The following is an 18,432-nucleotide window of genomic DNA, read 5'->3' as shown; positions in this document are numbered from 1 at the left end:
AAGCAATGTTGGGTGATGTTACTTCTTGTTCCTGTCCCCTCTCCCTCCCTTCAGTGCTTAAGCACACTAACCCCCCCCCAACCCCACCCCCAAATCCTTCTTGTTGGTTATTGGCTGGAACGCTGGAACACTGTTTATTATGTTTGGTCATGCAGGTGGGCACAGTTTGTTTTTGTTGCCGTTTGTAGACCCAGGGCTGTGTACAGAGACCCCGTTTTTCTGCGTGTGTTCTGGGGACAGGCAGCTACCGGATAGTGAGGAGATGTTTGCTGTGTGTGACAACAAATGTTGTAGCCTTAAAAACATGTGACATCGCTTAAAGTCAGGATTTGGTTAGCTTAGCTTAGCAAAAAAACTGGAAGCAGGGGTAAACAGCCTGGCTCTCTCCATCGTTAAAGAACACACCTACAAAAACCTCTAAAGTGACACGTTGTATGTCGTTATACAATACACAGCAGAGCTTTATTACTTAATATTAGAGATGTCCCGGTCCACAGTATCGCTTTAATCACACAAGCCTGCGCCACAAACACAAATTTGGACTGCCTGCTTTCCGGCACTTTCTAACCAAGATGGACGCGGCCACTCACCACTGTAGCTTGCCAGCCCTAGGCAACAATGTAAAAAGTCTGTCTTTACTCACCCAAAGCGAATCACTCCAATTAGCTACACTTCTTCCCTGATTCCACCAGGAATGCACGCTTCAGCCTTGTATTCCCTGGCTACAGGTAAACACGGGACGAAAATAAAAGATTGACTATTAAACGTAAGCAGCGTCACTAAGTTTAGTTTTCATTGTCCAGTGGGAAACTTGGTCCTGTTTATTCTTTGGTTGAGAGAAAAGACATGTTTGCTGCACTAAGTCAAATGTAAAACATATTTTAGTTTCTGTGTTTACTTAGTTATTTATGTAAACAATAAAAGGGTGTGCGGCTCTATTACCTGAGCAAATAGGCCTACAAGTTCCGGATTGGGATATCAACAAAAAAGCTGATTGGGACATCCCTACCTAACATCCAAACAATGAAGCTGGATAGGAATTCTTAGAATCACAGTTAATTAATCCATAATGTCGCGCGTATCTAGAAGCTACATAGGATTTAAACATAAATACTTTATGACCTCGGAAGAATTGGACTCAATACACTAATTGTGGAGACGTTTCAAATTTTCACATGGTCTTTATCTACAGAAGAAAGGGCAGCCAGCAGAGTTCCAAAAGTTTCCACAGCCTCCAATGTGCTCATTGTAGTAAACATATAACAGCTGTAGAATGGATGCTAAAGTATAATCCCATATGCAACAAAGTCAACCCAAACACATGGTTTACATCTACTTTACAAATTGCGTTTTTATTATGTATAGAATAGATAGTAAATAGCCTAAACCTGTGTCACTAGTTAGATTTATTGACATTATTAGCAGTGCAGTGTGTCAACAACTAGCCAGATGGCAAAACCCAAATCTAGGGTTATCAATCTTGAAGTGAAGAGAATTACAGTTTAAGATATGGCTGTATTTCTAGCTAGGCCACCACAATTTTGAGTATCACACAATAGCAAATAGCAAAAAAACCTAGACTCTGAAAACAAAAGGAAATATTTTTTCTTCTTCAGGTTTTAAAAAAGTAAACAAAACACATTACTCTGTAATTCAACACAATTAAATGTAATATATGTTCAAACAAGAATCTCACAAACGCAAAATGGACGGTCTTAAATCAGCATTTACAATAGAAAAGGCTTGGTGAAAGTACTATGCTACTTTTAGCCTCTCCACTTAACTCTCAATTACCTTAACTACAATCCCAACTCTAATCACTGACTGTGGGTTTCACTCAGCAATTTATTATAGTTGTGCCCATTGTACTTTAATAATATAATACATGTCAAATGTATAAAATATTGCTGTAAATTGACCCTTCTTATCATGGCTTAAACTTGTTTGTACGTAGAACAGCCATATCAAGCAATGTGATCTGCTTGCCAAAAACGTTTCACTGAAGAAGAGTAGGATCCCATTTTCTAGTGGCTCCTCTGTGAAACGTCATCTCTGACCTGGAGGCAAACATTTTGCAGGCTGTTCTACTTAGCAAGCATTCCACATGCAGACATCAAAGAGAGGCTATTGTCTTTAGAGCAAGCATTCCGCTCACATTTTCCACTCAGCTCACAGCTACCTGTGCTAAACCTGGTAAGGCCTGCATTGCATAGTTGCCAGCTCAGGAACCATACACTAATTCTGATTCTGAGCTATGATAGTCAGAGCTATTGAGAAAATAATACAAAACATCCTCTCCCAAATATTGGCAAAATCCATGCATTTTAAACAACACACTGCCCAATATGAACAATTAAATTCTATAATACCTCAATCATTCTTTTAATAAGTCAACTATTCAGACAAATCCAAACCAGTGTTGAGAGAACAAAAAGCATTGTGAACAGACTGTGCAAGTTATCTTGCATCTAGGTGAGCTTTCCAAACTCCCTTAAAACATAATCAAATCAATCTAGTGGTGAATGTCTGCATTATATTTGTGAAGGACACTCCTGTGAAGATGATGAAGACATCTTGAGGCAGACTCTTACCACACAGGTTAATTATATTATATTGTTATCTTTTCAAGATGATAACAATAAACAATAATTTAGCTATTGACATAAATCTTACTTAAGTCCTCTGCACTGATACAACCAAGGAGGGCATTTAAGGGATAGATAAAGATTTTTGGGAAACTCACTTATTCACATTCTTGTTGACATTTAGAGGAAACAATGGGTACCACCTTCATATCTGACTGTGACATCCATTTTCTTACCTAACTCTTGACAGAAAAGGCAAATAAGTGCATTTTTCATTCCTTTTAACGCATTCACACATTGGTCGTCACAACACAACTAGCTTAAACCAGGATAATAAGGGTTCATTTTGGTCCCCTTACCTCAAAGACTTCCTCATCCAAGATTCTGGTGCCAAAGACAGTAATGCCTTCTGTGTTGATGACGGCCTGGTCGCTTCTGCCAAGGGACCTGGTCACCTTCTTCTTACAGTCCACGATGATAGTGACACTCTTCTTCTCTACGCTAATAGCTACACGATGCCATCTGTGCAGCAAGGGAGCAAAGAATGAGGTGAGAAATACAACCAGAATGGCACTTCTTATACTTTTAAAGAAAATTGCCAGTATGTGGTTTAAGAAAATGATGTGACATTTTGGGAATACTTTCTTGTCAAGAGTTAGATGAGAAGATCAATACCCTTATTATTTACTATTTATATCTTATCTTATATCTTATATATATCTCTACTGCCGGCAGCTGATTAGCCTAGCTTAACCTAACATAAATACAGGAAGTAGCTGAAAACAACTAGCCTGGCTATGTCCTAAAGTAACTAAATATGTCTACTATTAGCTCTAAAGGTCACTAATGAACACAATATCTCTCATGTTAGCGGTTTTACTCTGCGTCCAGACTTTATGCTGAGCTAATTGCCTAGTGGCTGTAGCTTTGTATCGACTTTCAAATCTAACTCTTGGCTCATAAATAAGTAGCCTAAGTGTATTTTCCAACATGTCAGACTATCTTTGAGTATTTGGGGAAATATTTAGATATGGTGATATTGCTCTATGCAGTGTCTATCCAACACTTTCCTGGAGCTATCGTTAGCTTAATTTTTTTTTATCAGAGAGAATCAGAAAAAGAGAGAATCAGAAAAATACCAATATACCAGATATAGCTGATATATCTAATATATCACTGCTTTTGCATGTTCATTTCAGAAATAAAGAGCTAGTTTTGTTAGTATACATTTGGAAAGTGTCAAAATGTAGGCTATAAGAGGCATACTACTGCAAGTTACATTAATAGCAATGTTTTAAATTAATGTAATGCATGTGATTTACTTTGTATGTTTAAACTATAATGTTTTTGTTCATGATGTAATCTATTGCAGACAAACAGCCAGTGATGGAAATATTTCTGTTGGCATTTGTGCTAATGATTGATGGCAACTTTTAACAGTGATTTGCATCAGCTTCATTGGGCAGCTATGCCATTTATGAAGATCCTGCTTAGTATTGCATATCCGTATACAACTGCTGTAAATCATCTGGAAAAGAAAAGGCTGTCATCAAATTGCTGCCAGCAATATATTTGCAATTACTGTCTAACTTGTTCCGTATGGTATTAATAACTGAACAAACATAAGTTGATAATAAATCCTCAGAGCTATTTAGCAAGAAAAGTTAACTATGTTCTGAGTGCTTGAGAAAATATGTAAAGCATAACCTATAAATTGCTCCAGATGAGCCTAAAAATGTGTTGCTTTGCTTTTGAGCCAATCATACAAGCGTCACAACAAACTTGAGCTTTTATATTCAACACTGAAAATGGGACACAGACAAGCAGAAATCCAGGGGACATAAAAATCAACCACCCACATCTGAGCCAACATGTACAAGCCCTCTTGAGAAGCGGTCAGTCACTTACTTGCCGTCAGCAATGTTGATGGAGCGGAACAGGGGGTACTCCTCCGGGGCAGGCTTGCCATGCTGGTCCTCATACAGGAAGACGGGGGCACGGCCCACCTCTACGCCGAGCTGCTGGATGCCTTGCTGGTTGTAAATGGACAGTAGGAAGGACTGGAGGCCAGCCTTGGGCTTGATGGTGAACAGGATGGAGAAATCTTGTGGGAAATCTCCTCCTAAAGGTTGAACAAGCAGCAGGCATGTAGGTTGGTATGTTAGCAAAGACCACAGATACTTAGTTACAAAAAGTAGATGCACGTTTTTTACAGCATTAATCTGCTTTAGATTAATGCAATTACTCACATGGGAACTTCCTATTATAACCACATCCTTTTTATGTAAAAAGTTCTTGTATAGATGTTGGTTAATTGCCCATCTTACTTTTTTATGTTAAAGGATTATTTTGACATTTAAAGTAAAATAAATCTTGCTGAGATTAGATGAGATCGATGCCACTCTGTTAGGTTTCAGTGTACAGTGAATATGAAGCTAGAAATGGAATGCAGACTCCATTTCACCTTATTTCCTGTCATTTACTCTTCTTCTGGTGTCATTACAAGGGCAATTGTATTCTAATGACAAAACTGAATAATGGCAAGTTTTTTAGCTCTCTAACTTTCTCTTCTCACATAAACCCCAATGTCACGACAAGTGGACCTGGATCAGTGTTTATTGAGGAAGCTGAAGGAACTTTGGCAATCCCAAAAGGACTCAGAATGTTGTGTACCCACAAAAATTTTACAAGGCTTAATTCAAACAAATGTCACATTTTTCCAAGCCATAAGGGCTGGGTTCAAATGCCCAAAATGGGGATCCTGTCCAATAACAAGCCCATTTATTCAAACGGGAAAACTTTGAACTTTGTTTCCATGGAAACCTTGGACATGGCCAAAACCTCGCAGGGTTATTAGAGGGCTTCCCATTTCCGTTATGAAGTGTAAGGGGTGTGGAACATGCCAAAAAACAAAATTGTTCAATACCTAAAAAATTTTTACGTTTTTTTAAATTTTTGCATCAAATAATGAAGAAAAAAAAAAACAACGGGACCTTTTTATTTCATCGCACTCACCTAATAAATGCCTATACCATTTGTTGCCAAGTTAGTGTTGAGTAGGTAAGCAGTTGGGAGCTCGTTCTACACTTTGTTCCAGGAATAATAATATTAAAATTAACAGGCCTTCAATTGATTTATGAATGTATTATTGTTATATATTATATTTTGTTGTATTTGTGCAACATCTTGTTTCATATTTCAGCTAGAAAAAAGCAACTGGCGAGATTGGATATGGAAAAATAGCACATCTCTCAACAGCTCATTGGTTTTCTACAAGCTACAGCCATCAGTAATGACAGAGGTCTTGTCCACTTTCAGGTTAGTTTATGAGTAGCAATGAGTGTAAGAAAGTAGCAAATCAAATTGTTACAGTCAAATAACTTTTTGGTTTCTCTGAGTGGACTCTTTACTAATGAAATACATATGGCTTTTATTTCTCACAACCAGCCGGGCAGCAGACTTAAAGTCAGGCAATTCGCACTCAGCATGATATCATCAGCCCAACCCAGTATACTGGAGTCTGCCAGCAATCAAACGTGAGGACAAATACTTTATTGACAAGATCGGTCCACAAAACATCAGAAGAAATATTCATCTCATTGGTTTTCTGTATCAAGTGAGTTCCCCCCAAATATCAAATACAAATCTGGTGTTGCTCTCCTTACTTGAATCATATGTTTACATGACATTTAATACACCATGTGCTGAGTGACTCTCATCCCCTATGGGCTCTTGGAGCCTACTGAAACTCCACCCCATCTTCTGCTGAATGTCTGAACTGCATTGTAGAAGTCAGCTGTTAGTAGTGGAGTGTTTTTATTACAGTTAGTCATACTTTTTTGATATGTTATTGTGAAATTTAAATATTGGAAAGATGTTTCTATTTTGCCAATAAGTTGTTCAAGACAGTAAACAAAAGCATGTTTCATTTTCACAACAGACAACATTTCTAGCTCTAGGGATAGCAATGTCAAACTGTCCATCTGTCGGTCAGTTGATCCACCACTTTGGTCTGGACTGAAATATCTTTACCACTCAAATTTCAAATTGTCTTTTAAAATGGTAAACATGGTGAGCATTACACCTGCCTAACAGCATTGTCATCTTGAGCATGTTAGTGCGCCAACGTTAGCATTTAGGTTAAATCACTGCTGTACCTAAGTAAAGCCTTACAGAGTGGCATTGCTGCAGATTTAGTCATGTTTAAAAGTCAGGTAGCTTGTTTACAATGAGATTGTGTAAATGTCCCTGTAGTCTAGTTTAGTGGATGTCATCTGGAGGACAGGACCCCTAAAAGTGTTGCAAGGTCATTTTTGGGGGTTGTTAAATGGTTGGGGAGAAAAAAATTAAATAACATATTCTAGACTGTGGAGTGGTTTGTACATTACTGTGTGTGTTTGGTACATTTCATGTGTTATATTCAGAGCTTCATTTGTAAATCAGGAGGTCCTGGAACAAAGAAAAGGGTCCGAAGCCGGGTCAGGGGGAGAGAAAAAGTAACAAATGCATCAAACATCCACAGAGCCTGGAGCACATTGGACAAGGATATGTGCTAGCTGCTAAAACCTAACTGTCATTAAAGCAAAGCATTATATGTTTATGTGTATTAATCAGACCCTTCACAAAAATCACTCAAAATCAGTGGGGGGAGGTGTGTAGAAACAGCGGTTTACACCGGTTTGCAGGGGGTCACGAACAGCAACCTCATTATTCTGAGGGGTCGTGACTCGAAAAAGGTTTAGAACCATAGGTCTTGCTTACCAGATGTACAGTGCGGGTATAACAACTGACATGTCAGGCATTCCCCTCCCTCAAGAAAATGCTGCACTCACCAACATTACAACTTTAGCCTCTTTTCATATCTTTGACATAAATCGTAACAAACTCAGATGATCTGGTGAATTCTGTGGCAGTTTCCTTACATCTAAACTAATTATGGAGTTTTCTTTTCTTGTGAGATCCATTTTCTTCTGATTGGGCAAAGTTGCTTGGTTCAGCTTCAGTGTAAATGCATGTGATATGTGGGAGTGAGGTTACCTGGGAAGAGCTGTTTGGTTGGAGCGCTGATCTGAGCCTGTTTTCCCACTCTGTAAGCAATGTCGGGTTTGGATCCTCTTCGAACTGTGCAGTAGCCTGTTGTTTTCTGTACTCCTTCAGGAGATCTCTGGAAGTCTAGAGCCTTTAGTACATCTACTGGTTCAGCTGAGGAGAAAAAACAAAGAATTGATTTTATTACCCAATGATACTTGGGCAGCGAAACATTCCATTACATTTGCAATAGCAATAAGCTTTTTTGGGAATGCATTGTCAGTGTTCCTTATTTGCATGGGACACTGAAATAGCTTTATTAAAGTTTAATTTCTTGTATTTTTGTTTGTCTTTAAACTTTTAAAAGGTATATGTAAAAAGGCATCTCAGAGTGTACATCTTGGAAAACTGTTCAAACTCTTAAATGTCAAAGTATATTCTCAGTCTGCTGGAAACACAGGCTAACTTCATCATGTGTAAAGAAAATGAACATTATAGTGACTGCTAAAGGTATAATTCACAACATATGCTGCTACAATAAAAAGTAAACTAATTTAATTTAATAGAAATCTAATAAAGTTTTTAAATACATACAAAAATCAAATATTTATAAATACAACATGAGATTACAGAAGTGCATGCTTTTATTATAATGGATGTTGTAAAAGTTGCATGTTATTTTACAGTACACTAAGCATATTACAGCAGTTAACACAAAATCCAATCAGAACTGGCATTTTGATGATAAGTCAACATTTACACCTATTATACCCCTTGACTGTTGGCCAAATCGGTCAGTCCGACCAGTTGTTCGTTTATGAGCTACCTTGTCAGAGGAGCAGTAAAAATGTTGGTAACCATTCAGCAGACATAATTGGCCCCCTGCTCACCTCCACAATTACATCCACAGCCAAAAGTCACAGCATCTATGGGATGATAAAACTCATTGCTGCTGATCACCGGGTCTTTGGAATAAAGTGAGCGCAGAGGGGGGCAACTTTACAAGCTTCTTAGCACTAGACTAATTTCTATCAATGGACCTGGTGCTCAGGATTCAGACTACTGTGCAGTGCAGTCATAAACACTGTTTCACATTTATTCTCTCTACTGCAATAGTCCAGTTCTACCTTCCTTCCTGAGACTTTTACTCTTTATTCTGAGTGCCTTTCTCTGTCCCATTCTGTAAATGTTTTTCTCTCCAAATCCCTGAGGCGCATAATTAGTTACAGTGGAATTATGTGGAATTTAAGAAGCCTAAAAAGGGTGTGTTTTAAGGCTAGTGTATAAACAGGAGTGTTGAAGTACAGCGCAACACTATTCCTGATTTAATGCATATCTGCCTGATTCTGTGTGCGCTTCGAAATATACAGTAAGAGGGGGCTGTTAATTCAAAGTTTGAACAAATTGTTTAATTTAGGCTTGTGCTTTGTGACTGTGACAGTGTTGTTGTTACAGTAGGTCAATACTTCACCATTCATTGTAAAATACACATGTGCATCTGCCTGGCCAATTATAAGTCTAGTGTTGGTAAGCACGTTTTATGTATTTCAGACCCAAATATTTAAAGCAAGACTATGCAACTTTTCCTAATCACCAGCTACTGTGGCCAAAGTTCACAACTAGGCAACAGAATAACAGCAAATGCTAACACATAGCCTATGTTGTGTGTTATGTGTTATTCCTTCTTTCAAAAATCTCCCTTTAAATAAGCAGTCATTAATAAAACTATGATTTATTACTTCATATCTCTGTTGGTATGGGGTCTCTAAACTGCTATTAATATGATAACAATAACTCAAAATGACAGATCAAACACTTTCTAAGCCATCCATGTTGTAACATTTGCTGCCTTGTAATTTAATGAGATTTACCACATGTAATATCTGTGCTATTGTATTGTTAACATACGCTATTGTGCTATTGTATTGTTAACATAGGTGAAAACAAAGACTTTAAGGCTGCACATCAGTACTGCAGTATATATTGGTCTACAGAAAAATGTGATCTACAAACTGTCCTGAAACATTTTTTACCCAATTAAGAAGAGAATTTTAAAAGCTAACAGAGGACCAACTCAGAAAATAAAATGACTAATAGTACATTTCCACTCCATACAAAACTCAGCGCAACCTTAGTATTAAATGCTACTTGTTTAACTGTTATAAAAACCACAGCAACAGAAACCAGCACAACCAGACATCACATGACTTATGTCTTTTCAATGAGTCCTCTTCAAAAGGCCCAGCAATAATAAACATTGTATGAGTGCTCAGGTTAAAAACTCACTAGCAAGATAAGGTCTTAAAGGAATGTCAGATAACAGGCTTAATGTGAAATCTCCCTTCCTTGAAAAAAATTGAGATTTATTTGTTTGATACCAGCTTGCAAGCATTGTGAAAAAATCATTCAAGGGATCAGACAGCGGACTTTTTTGAAATTCACATTGCAGGAAATCTCCTCATCCACCTTATAATAGTCCATTTACTGCACGAAACAGAAAAAAAAGAAAGACAGTTTGGTCAAGAGACACAGATGAATCAATTAAACCCCTCCACGCCCCATCAATGGAAGAACGCCATGTTTTTTCTTTTAAAGCAAAATGTAGACCCTAAACTGTGTTAGTCTCCCAGACTCCCAGAAACCTGTAGATCCGCTGCTACTCTCAGTTCTTTTAAATCAAGGCTGAAGACCTTCCTTTTTGATGCTGCCTTTCTTTAAATGAATGCTCATTTCTTTAAATTTCTTATGCTGCACTGTAACTTTTATTCTTGTGTTTTATGTGTCCTAATGTTTCTATTTTGTTTTTAACTGTCTATTCATGTGTTTTATTGGTTTTTAATGCTTATGATTTTTAACTGTTTTACTTGTGTTTTATCTGTTTAACTGATTTTGTGTAAAGCACTTTGAATTGCCCTGTTGCTGAAATGTGCTATACAAATAAAGCTGCCTTGCCTTGCCTTGCCTAGTCTGTACTTTTACCATACTTTTCTATAGTACCTCTTAACTAAACATTTCAACATCAATCTTTAGTAAAAGCTAAGGGAATTTTATTTATTGACATTTTCCGTTTTTGTAAGTCATGTGGCACGTGAAGTCAGGAACTGCTGATTAAGCAGTTCCTGTTCGCTTATAGTGACCAGGAGGGGGTCTGATGGGTGGAGCTAAAAGTCCACATGCTGAACCCATTATGGTACTGGCACCACTCCCTATACCCCCAACTAAAACATACACGAGACTAAACGGAGAAGGCCCCATCCCTGTAGCTACTTCTCCTGTGACCAGAAAAATAACAGCTTGAATGGTGAATCAAACTTGCTTGATTCCACATGCTTGGGGATTGTGTCTTAAATTTAAGCTCATTTGAAGTTGTGCAGATCTGCTCTTTAAGTGATGGAAAGGACTGGGGTAATTTATGCTGATGCGTGTCTGGATCATCTGATGGCACAGTTCATCAATTTAAATTGTAAATTGTATGAGTATAACCATCAACCAAGCTGCAGTGTTGGGAAATCAGTGATGTCTTTTCTTTTAATATCAATTGAGAGTTGGATTAACAAAGGCTTTATGACTGACACTGTACAAAGAGCAATTTCTGAGATTTTTGACTTGGACACAGACAGAATAAAATACAAATGCGTGGTACCAAACGCCAAGATTAAAACCTCACACAAAAAGCCTCATAAAGAAAATAGTCCGTGGCTCTTCTGAATATTGTCCCAAGTACAGTGCTACCGGTTCTTGGAAAAAATAGAAATCTTGTACTAAAGGTCTCTTTGTGAGTTTCAGAATGCCTTTCTGCATTACTGCATACCTCAAGGCCTCATATATTCCAGATGTGCTGAATTTGGCAGGAACCCCCCCCCCTCCCTTACCCGCACCCCCGACTCTTCAGCCCCTCTCCTTCCACAATCATCGCTTCACAGAAGCCCTGAAAAACAGGCAATATCCCAAAACCATTAAAGACCCTAAATGAATGAGGCATTGCTTTTTGAATGCTTTTCAGCTTTGTTGGAGCTAGCATGCTTTATCCTCAACACATGCTGAAAAAAAACTCCCCTTCTTCCACCTTCTTCTTAGAAAGGAATAACCCTTATTCTAATGATGAGGATGAAAACCACAAGAGAGAGAAGACAGTTCTCTCGTGCTAAAGGTACCAAAGCAGCTTCAGACTAGCCACAGTCTTGTCTGAGGGATATTTTTTCAGTCTCTCTGATTTTTAATGACACATCTTCCTGACTGCTGTCAGGGACTTGTGATATACTATCTGCCATGTTAACAAGCTAACATGACAAAGAAGTGGGATTTCTCCAGAGGCACGGAAGCATGTAGTGACAGGAAAAAAACTGGTAAATCATGAAAGCAATTTCTCTAGCAGCAACATTTAAATACCATGTTCAGCTATATAGTCAAAATTTCCAGCCCTCTCTATCTCTTCAAAGCCATACAGTTTAATGTTTAGGTTAAGACATGTGATTAACTTTTCAATCCATGACATTCTGACTTAATGTCTCTGTGGTTGTGCAGCAACATATTGGGATGTCTTGTAAGTCTTTTTTGTGTCACTGGCTTCCAGTGAGTTGGCAGTAATAGGCAGCAATTAAAGTACACTGGAAAGCCTGTAAATGTTTGCTAGCACATCATGCAATTATGGTTAGTTTAAATATCAGTCAGAGTGAAGGAAGATGGGCAATGGGCAAGCCATGCCACTGTGGTATTTGCTTTTATGATCTTTTCATTTGGGGGGCACTCTGCAAATTTGGTTCTGCTAAATGATTTATGTATCATAGGATATGTACGGTAAAATCAATGATTCAAAACAAAGTGGGCCTTAAGACAGGAACTGTCTAGACAGGATGTAATATATAATACAAATCACCAAATATGATATATTAGCTTCTGATTAACATTTTTATTAAGTCATATCTTTTCTGTCAGTATTATGGCTCTGATACAAGAAAGCATTTTTGAAAGGTTGCTTAATAACTGATTTCATGTCAAAACCAAAAATATTAAAAAACAATACATATTCAAATAGACACAGAAATTCAACCCGACGAAAGCCACAGTACTGGATGGATGTTCATCAGACTTCACAGACAAAGGAAATATAAAGAAGTAGTTAATGTGACCCACATATGTTTTTTTTTTTCCATCAACGCCCCCTTGGACTTAGTGGGAGCCTGAATAATATGGAAAGATGGAGATCCTTCAGGCCGGAATATGAATTTCACTCCCAGAATTCCATCGTTGTGCCCAGTGTATTATATAAAGTATCAGAATACTTATCACAAAACACATTACAGTAAAACTCTTTTGACAGCAAGGCAGCTGACAGCTTATTAGACAAAATAAAAAACAACAATGTTTTGCCAGTTTTATGAATTTGTGAATTCCACCTAACTATTTGGCTCTTACTTCACTGATTTTTTGGAAAATTTATATGTGGGCTAGTTATTTCACCAAACGTCCTGCGTAAAAGTTATGCGTAAAACCTTACGGGTTTCTAGTAGGCTACTGCCAAGTGGTCAAACACAAATACACATATATATTACTTTCTTCTGTGATAACATTAGCTTCCAAAAGTATGTGTATGTAAATTGCAGTATGCTCACCGGTGCTACCATTGCTCACGTAATTTTTAGGCACACTTTTTAAGTGGACCACCAGATTATTGTGTCAAGACGCAATCAACACCGTCAGTCTCTGCTAGGTGACCACACCTTAGATACTCAGTGGGAACTAAGAGAGAGAGAGTGAGCAGCATCTCTGTCGGTTTGTGCCACAAACAATACAACATGAACGTGGACACATACAAACTATGTAGGTAGCCTATATGTAAAGTGTTAAAGTGAAACGTTTAAAAGTAACAACTTCAAAGGCATCAACAATCTTAGAAGCCCACTGTGGTGACACATTAGACCCCTTCAAACGTGCCCTCAAAAGTTCAAACGTTAAAAGTTGGATGCAGGTGTGCAGTCATGTGGTATGGGTTCAGTTTGGTGTCACTCAAAAATAAACTTAAACAACTATAAACAAATTCAGTCATCATAAGATAAATTGCCTTGAATATAAACACACACACACACACACACACACACACACACACACAGTAGTAGTAGGCTAAGTATGATTATGTTGGTTAAGAACGACAGGTCTACTCAGCAGCTAAAAAGGTTTGTAAACTGATTTATGACTACTAAACTAAAGTAAATGGCTGATCGCTGGCCCCTAAGTCCACTATCACCTATGGATAGCATCCAGATAGGACGCTCTCAAGCTGTACAGGATGGACAATAGTTGGCACAGGAGTTGGCACAGTGACTGCGGCGTGGAGTAGCGTCTTACCTGCTCTGACATTGGCAGCTTGTAGAATTAAACTTAACGTGACCACAGCGATTAGCGTTGAATCCCAAGCCACCTTTTCGTTTTCCACCTGGTGGTCCACCTTTCCATCTCCATGACGAACGCCTGTACAGAATACGGGCGAGTTTTGATCAAATTCGGTCCCTTCCAAATTCGGTCCCTTCCACAATCCACAAAAGGGTGCTTACACTACAGCGCCATATGTGAAAGTATAAGGATGTCTCTCACAACCAGTCTGGGCCCTTCAGATCCGCTGCCCCCTTAAGCCCAGCTCTCAGACTGATGGTGAAGGGCTTTCATGGAAAAAGGGGAAACCACTCTGTTCCCTGAGCGTTGCGCACCGTCAGGAGGCTGGACAAACTCCACAACATTGAACCTGAACCGACTGTAAGATACCGACACTGGAAAATCCTCCGTTCATCAAATCACCAGTCGGAAAAGTTGTCTCGGAACCCGCCCCCTGTGCAACAGCAACAAGCGGAGCATCACTACATCTCAGTGCAACCAAATTACAGGACCCGGTGCGTTATCCTGGAAACATCCTAAACGCGTTCCTAAACACGTTTCTCACAATTTTTTGTACAAAGGTTTAAAGGAAAATACAGCAAATAAAAGGACATTACCCCAACTTTCCCGAAAGAAAATAAGTGAATGGGCAGAGTGGTAATTTTGCAACATGCAAATTAAGTGGTGGAGATAAATGAAAATAGCCTGAATAACATCGACACTGGCCAGTGGCTAATAGAAAAGCCCCAATAGCCAAAATGAAATAATTTCTAAACTATAGGAGTTTCCTCAAAGGAGTCCTTAGATTTTTTTCAGAAAGCAGGGCTCATGAGACCTGAAAATAATGTATGGTTACAGATGGCTGGAACAAAGAATGGAAGCACAGGTGGTAGCTATACAGTCCTCCCCACAATTTGGTTTTCCTTGTGTACTGATGAAAGATGGATTTAACATTGTGATGGTAGCCATTGTCACACAAACCCAAACCTTATTTCAAAAAATGTGTCAGTGTTTGTGTTTTATCACAAGGCAGAAATTGGAACCACAGGCTTAGCATATATTAAGTATGCTAAAGTAAAGTTTTAGTACATCACAGTACAGGTGTGGCTAATTAAATACAAATAGTTTGGACAATGACTAATAGGGCTTAGTTTAAAAAATCCAGATTAATGGCTAGATGTCTGGACTTTCTTTCAGAATAAGGTCAAATGCTTTTGTGCATGTAAGTGTGGCTTGAATTAGGTATTTTAGACTCCAGGGTTGTGCAGGAGTAGTGGTCTGATTCATTAGAGCCATTTACTTTTCAAACATTTGTTTACCCGGGGAAATTTTCATATACAAACACTACATCTGAGTGCATCTTTGTAAAGCTACAGTTTTCTACTGTTGGTCACTGGGCAGCTCTACTAGACAAAAGAAGACATCTTGCTCAGGGGCACTTTGGTGCCAGCTGTTCAATTAACTTCCTTTCATTTCCCCACCTGACTGGGGATGTAAACTGATAACTTTCAGTTTTATAGCTGACTCTTTGAACCAGAGTACTGATGGAAATAAAAAAGGTGTGATCAAGACAAATTGACACCAGTGTTAAACATGACTAACGGAGTAAGGTCATGCTAGCAGATCTGTGAGGCTGAAAATAGGCACAGTGGTTCTTTGAGCTAAATGCTAATGGCTGCATGCTAACATCACACAGGTTAACTGTTCAACAGCTTAGGTTGGCATGCTAACATTTGCTATTAGCAATAAACACACAGTGCTAATGAGTCTGACCTGATGATGGTGCTGGAGGAAAAGTAAAGGGATCACCAACATTATTACAATTCATCCTGAAGGGAACATACATGCTTGTGCCAAATTGAATTGCAATCCATCCAATAGTTTTTCAAGAGTAAAAGTCAGAGTATCACCAAAGTCAACAAGCTTCATCCTCTTGGAACCATGAATGTCTGCACATGATTCCATACTTGTCGTTGCTGAGATACTCCTGTCCTGACCAAAGTCTGATCGACACACAGTAGCATGGCTAAAAACATATGATCAAGGCAAACTTGCAGTATCAATGGGATGAAAATTGACTGCTAGTGTACTAAAGGATTTGATTCTCACTTTTGTAACAATTGCTTTGGAGGAAATTGCCCACTAAATGCACTGTTTTCAATCATACCCAAAAAGAAAATATGAACAGAAAGGGATTACTATTCATGTTTGGTGGGATAGAATGAGGCTAATTTGTGATGTTGGACTGTCTGAACTATTTCCATCATTTATCTAAGACCTGATGCGATGACCTTGTGCTTGCTCAGCAGTACTAAAACTTTCATGAATAAATAATAATAATAATAATAATACATTTTATTTAACAGCGCCTTTCTAACACTCAAGGACGCTTTACAGAGAATAAGAGACAGATACAGGGAACATAAAAGTGTAAGTAGTAATAACAAAACAAATAAAACAAAAAACAAAACAAACAAAACAAACAAACAAAAACAGAACAAAACAGGAACAGTGTATTTACAGATAAGCGAGCTGGAACAGATGGGTTTTTAGTCTAGTTTTGAACAGAGGGAGAGAGTTGATGTTGCGGAGGTTGGGTGGGAGTGAGTTCCAGAGCTGGGGAGCAGAGCGGCTGAATGCAGCCTGGCTTTTGTTTTTTTTGTAATATGGTTTCAAGTTGTTTGGAAGAAAATGTCAGAACCTCTTGTTCATGTTGCTTCCTGGGACTGTGGCCTAAAATGCTTGGTTCAATTTGACAAGCCCTCTTGTGTTGGCAGAGTAGACATTTGAACAACCAAAAAGAAAGTCTTCAATTTGCCTTTTAAACAGGACAGCTGACAAAATATACTGACAGACATCCAGCAGCTCCTTATAGATTCTTGTCTCTTGGGATAGTCTACAATTTTCAGGATAACTTGACGTTAGAGCTGCCTTCTTTGTACTTGAAGGGCATATGATTACAACTGATGCATTTACTGCCAATGTGTGCCAAGAGGACATTGTATAATTATTCTATTATAAGTCTCTACTCCCTGCAAGGTTTAGCCTAGAGCAGCTATAAAAACAAAAATGTCTTAAAAATGTTGCCCAGTGGTTGTGTTTTTCTATTGCAGGCAGCTTTTAATTTGAGTGCTTTCAAGTTTCAGAATAAAATTCAGCTCGCCGTCATTTGAGTTCAGAAGTTTAAGAATAAAAGATCTCTTAAATGCACGTCAGACCATTTTCTGTACATTTATTGTGATCCTTGTGAAAAACCATACAGTGTCCAGAAAATAGCTTCTAACTCAATGTAAAGCAGAATTTCCTCAAGACACTCATAACACCTCATTGACGATGACTTTCCACTTGTTTCTACCACATGGCTGTCAGCAACCTTGGAGCACATACAGTAAGCCCTAGAACTTATGTCTCCAGCTGAATGATCCTTCCCTTCATCAATATGCCAAAAACAGCTGCAATACAAAACAAAGTTTCAACAGGGTCTTCTGATCTCTTTTTTTTTAGGTTTGATTCCAATTTAATCAAATATTATCAGACTCATGTATCAGCTTGTATACAGTCTCCAGTTGTTTTTATTAAGAAAGAGTAGCTCTCAAAATGCTCTACATGTGATCTGTTGTTGATGTTAATTAACAACAGACTGTAGATGATCTGTAATCGGGTCTTCTGATCTCTAACGTTCTCCACCAGATCACAAGTAGATGTAACCTCAAAAGCTTCTCCTCACCATGAATTATCCAGCAAGAAGGCAGCGTGTGGCTTGGGGGTGGAGAGGGATGTATACTAGACACTGCAGACCACATAACCACTGAGTGGAATGTATGTTTGTCTAGGCATGCTTATTATGGATGCATGTGGTACCCAGACAGACTCACCTAGTGTTTGCTAGGACGTGGGAAGGTGTGCTTTCAGTTTCAAATGTTGTAAGGTCATCTGGTTTTATATTGCAAAGTAATCTCTACACATTGACGTGGTGAACAGAAGAGAATTGAAACAGTCGACAAAAGCACAGGAGACAGCATTATTGGCAGCTGTGTCAAACAATCACATTGCAGAATAAACAAACTATTTAAACAATCACCCCCAATCTGTCCGTTACATTGGAATGCCGCGATTGACCAATCAGAATCAAGAATCCAAACAAGCCGTGTAATAAAAGAATTACAGTTGAACCTGAGGGAGACATAAGTGACTGTACCCAGTTTCATGTCAGTTCATCTAATAGTTGTTGAGACATTTTGCCATGAACCAAACTTTATGGTTGCACTAGAGGAAAAGGGAATGAATGGACAATACATATTTGTTCCAAATTTCTCGGCTATCCATGCAGTAGTTGTTGAGATATTTCAGTTGGGACCAAAGTGGTGGACTTACTGACAGACCAGAGCTGTGTACCAGAGCAGTGACATGAATTAAGACAGGCCATCCAATTTTCATGTTTCTTGTCAAG

The 18,432-nt window shown here is 38.5% G+C and overlaps 1 protein-coding gene across 1 annotated transcript in view; it reads right to left on the bottom strand.

Moving 5' to 3' along the window:
• Window positions 1–14,366, bottom strand: part of LOC116699021 (collagen alpha-1(XI) chain-like) — an 89,629-nt gene extending 75,263 nt beyond the window's left edge. Inside the window, 5 exon segments of the mRNA XM_032531386.1 lie at window positions 2,945–3,107; window positions 4,494–4,707; window positions 7,623–7,787; window positions 13,959–14,027; window positions 14,030–14,366. Coding sequence (XP_032387277.1) covers window positions 2,945–3,107; window positions 4,494–4,707; window positions 7,623–7,787; window positions 13,959–14,027; window positions 14,030–14,072 — 654 coding nt within the window. The 5' untranslated portion in view covers window positions 14,073–14,366.
• Window positions 14,367–18,432: the final 4,066 nt, after the last annotated feature.

The sequence above is a fragment of the Etheostoma spectabile genome, chromosome 12, assembly GCF_008692095.1.
Source record: "Etheostoma spectabile isolate EspeVRDwgs_2016 chromosome 12, UIUC_Espe_1.0, whole genome shotgun sequence".
NCBI classification, from domain to species: domain Eukaryota; kingdom Metazoa; phylum Chordata; class Actinopteri; order Perciformes; family Percidae; genus Etheostoma; species Etheostoma spectabile.
Note: the sequence above shows the minus strand (reverse complement) of the source record. Positions and strands in the feature narration are given on the sequence as shown.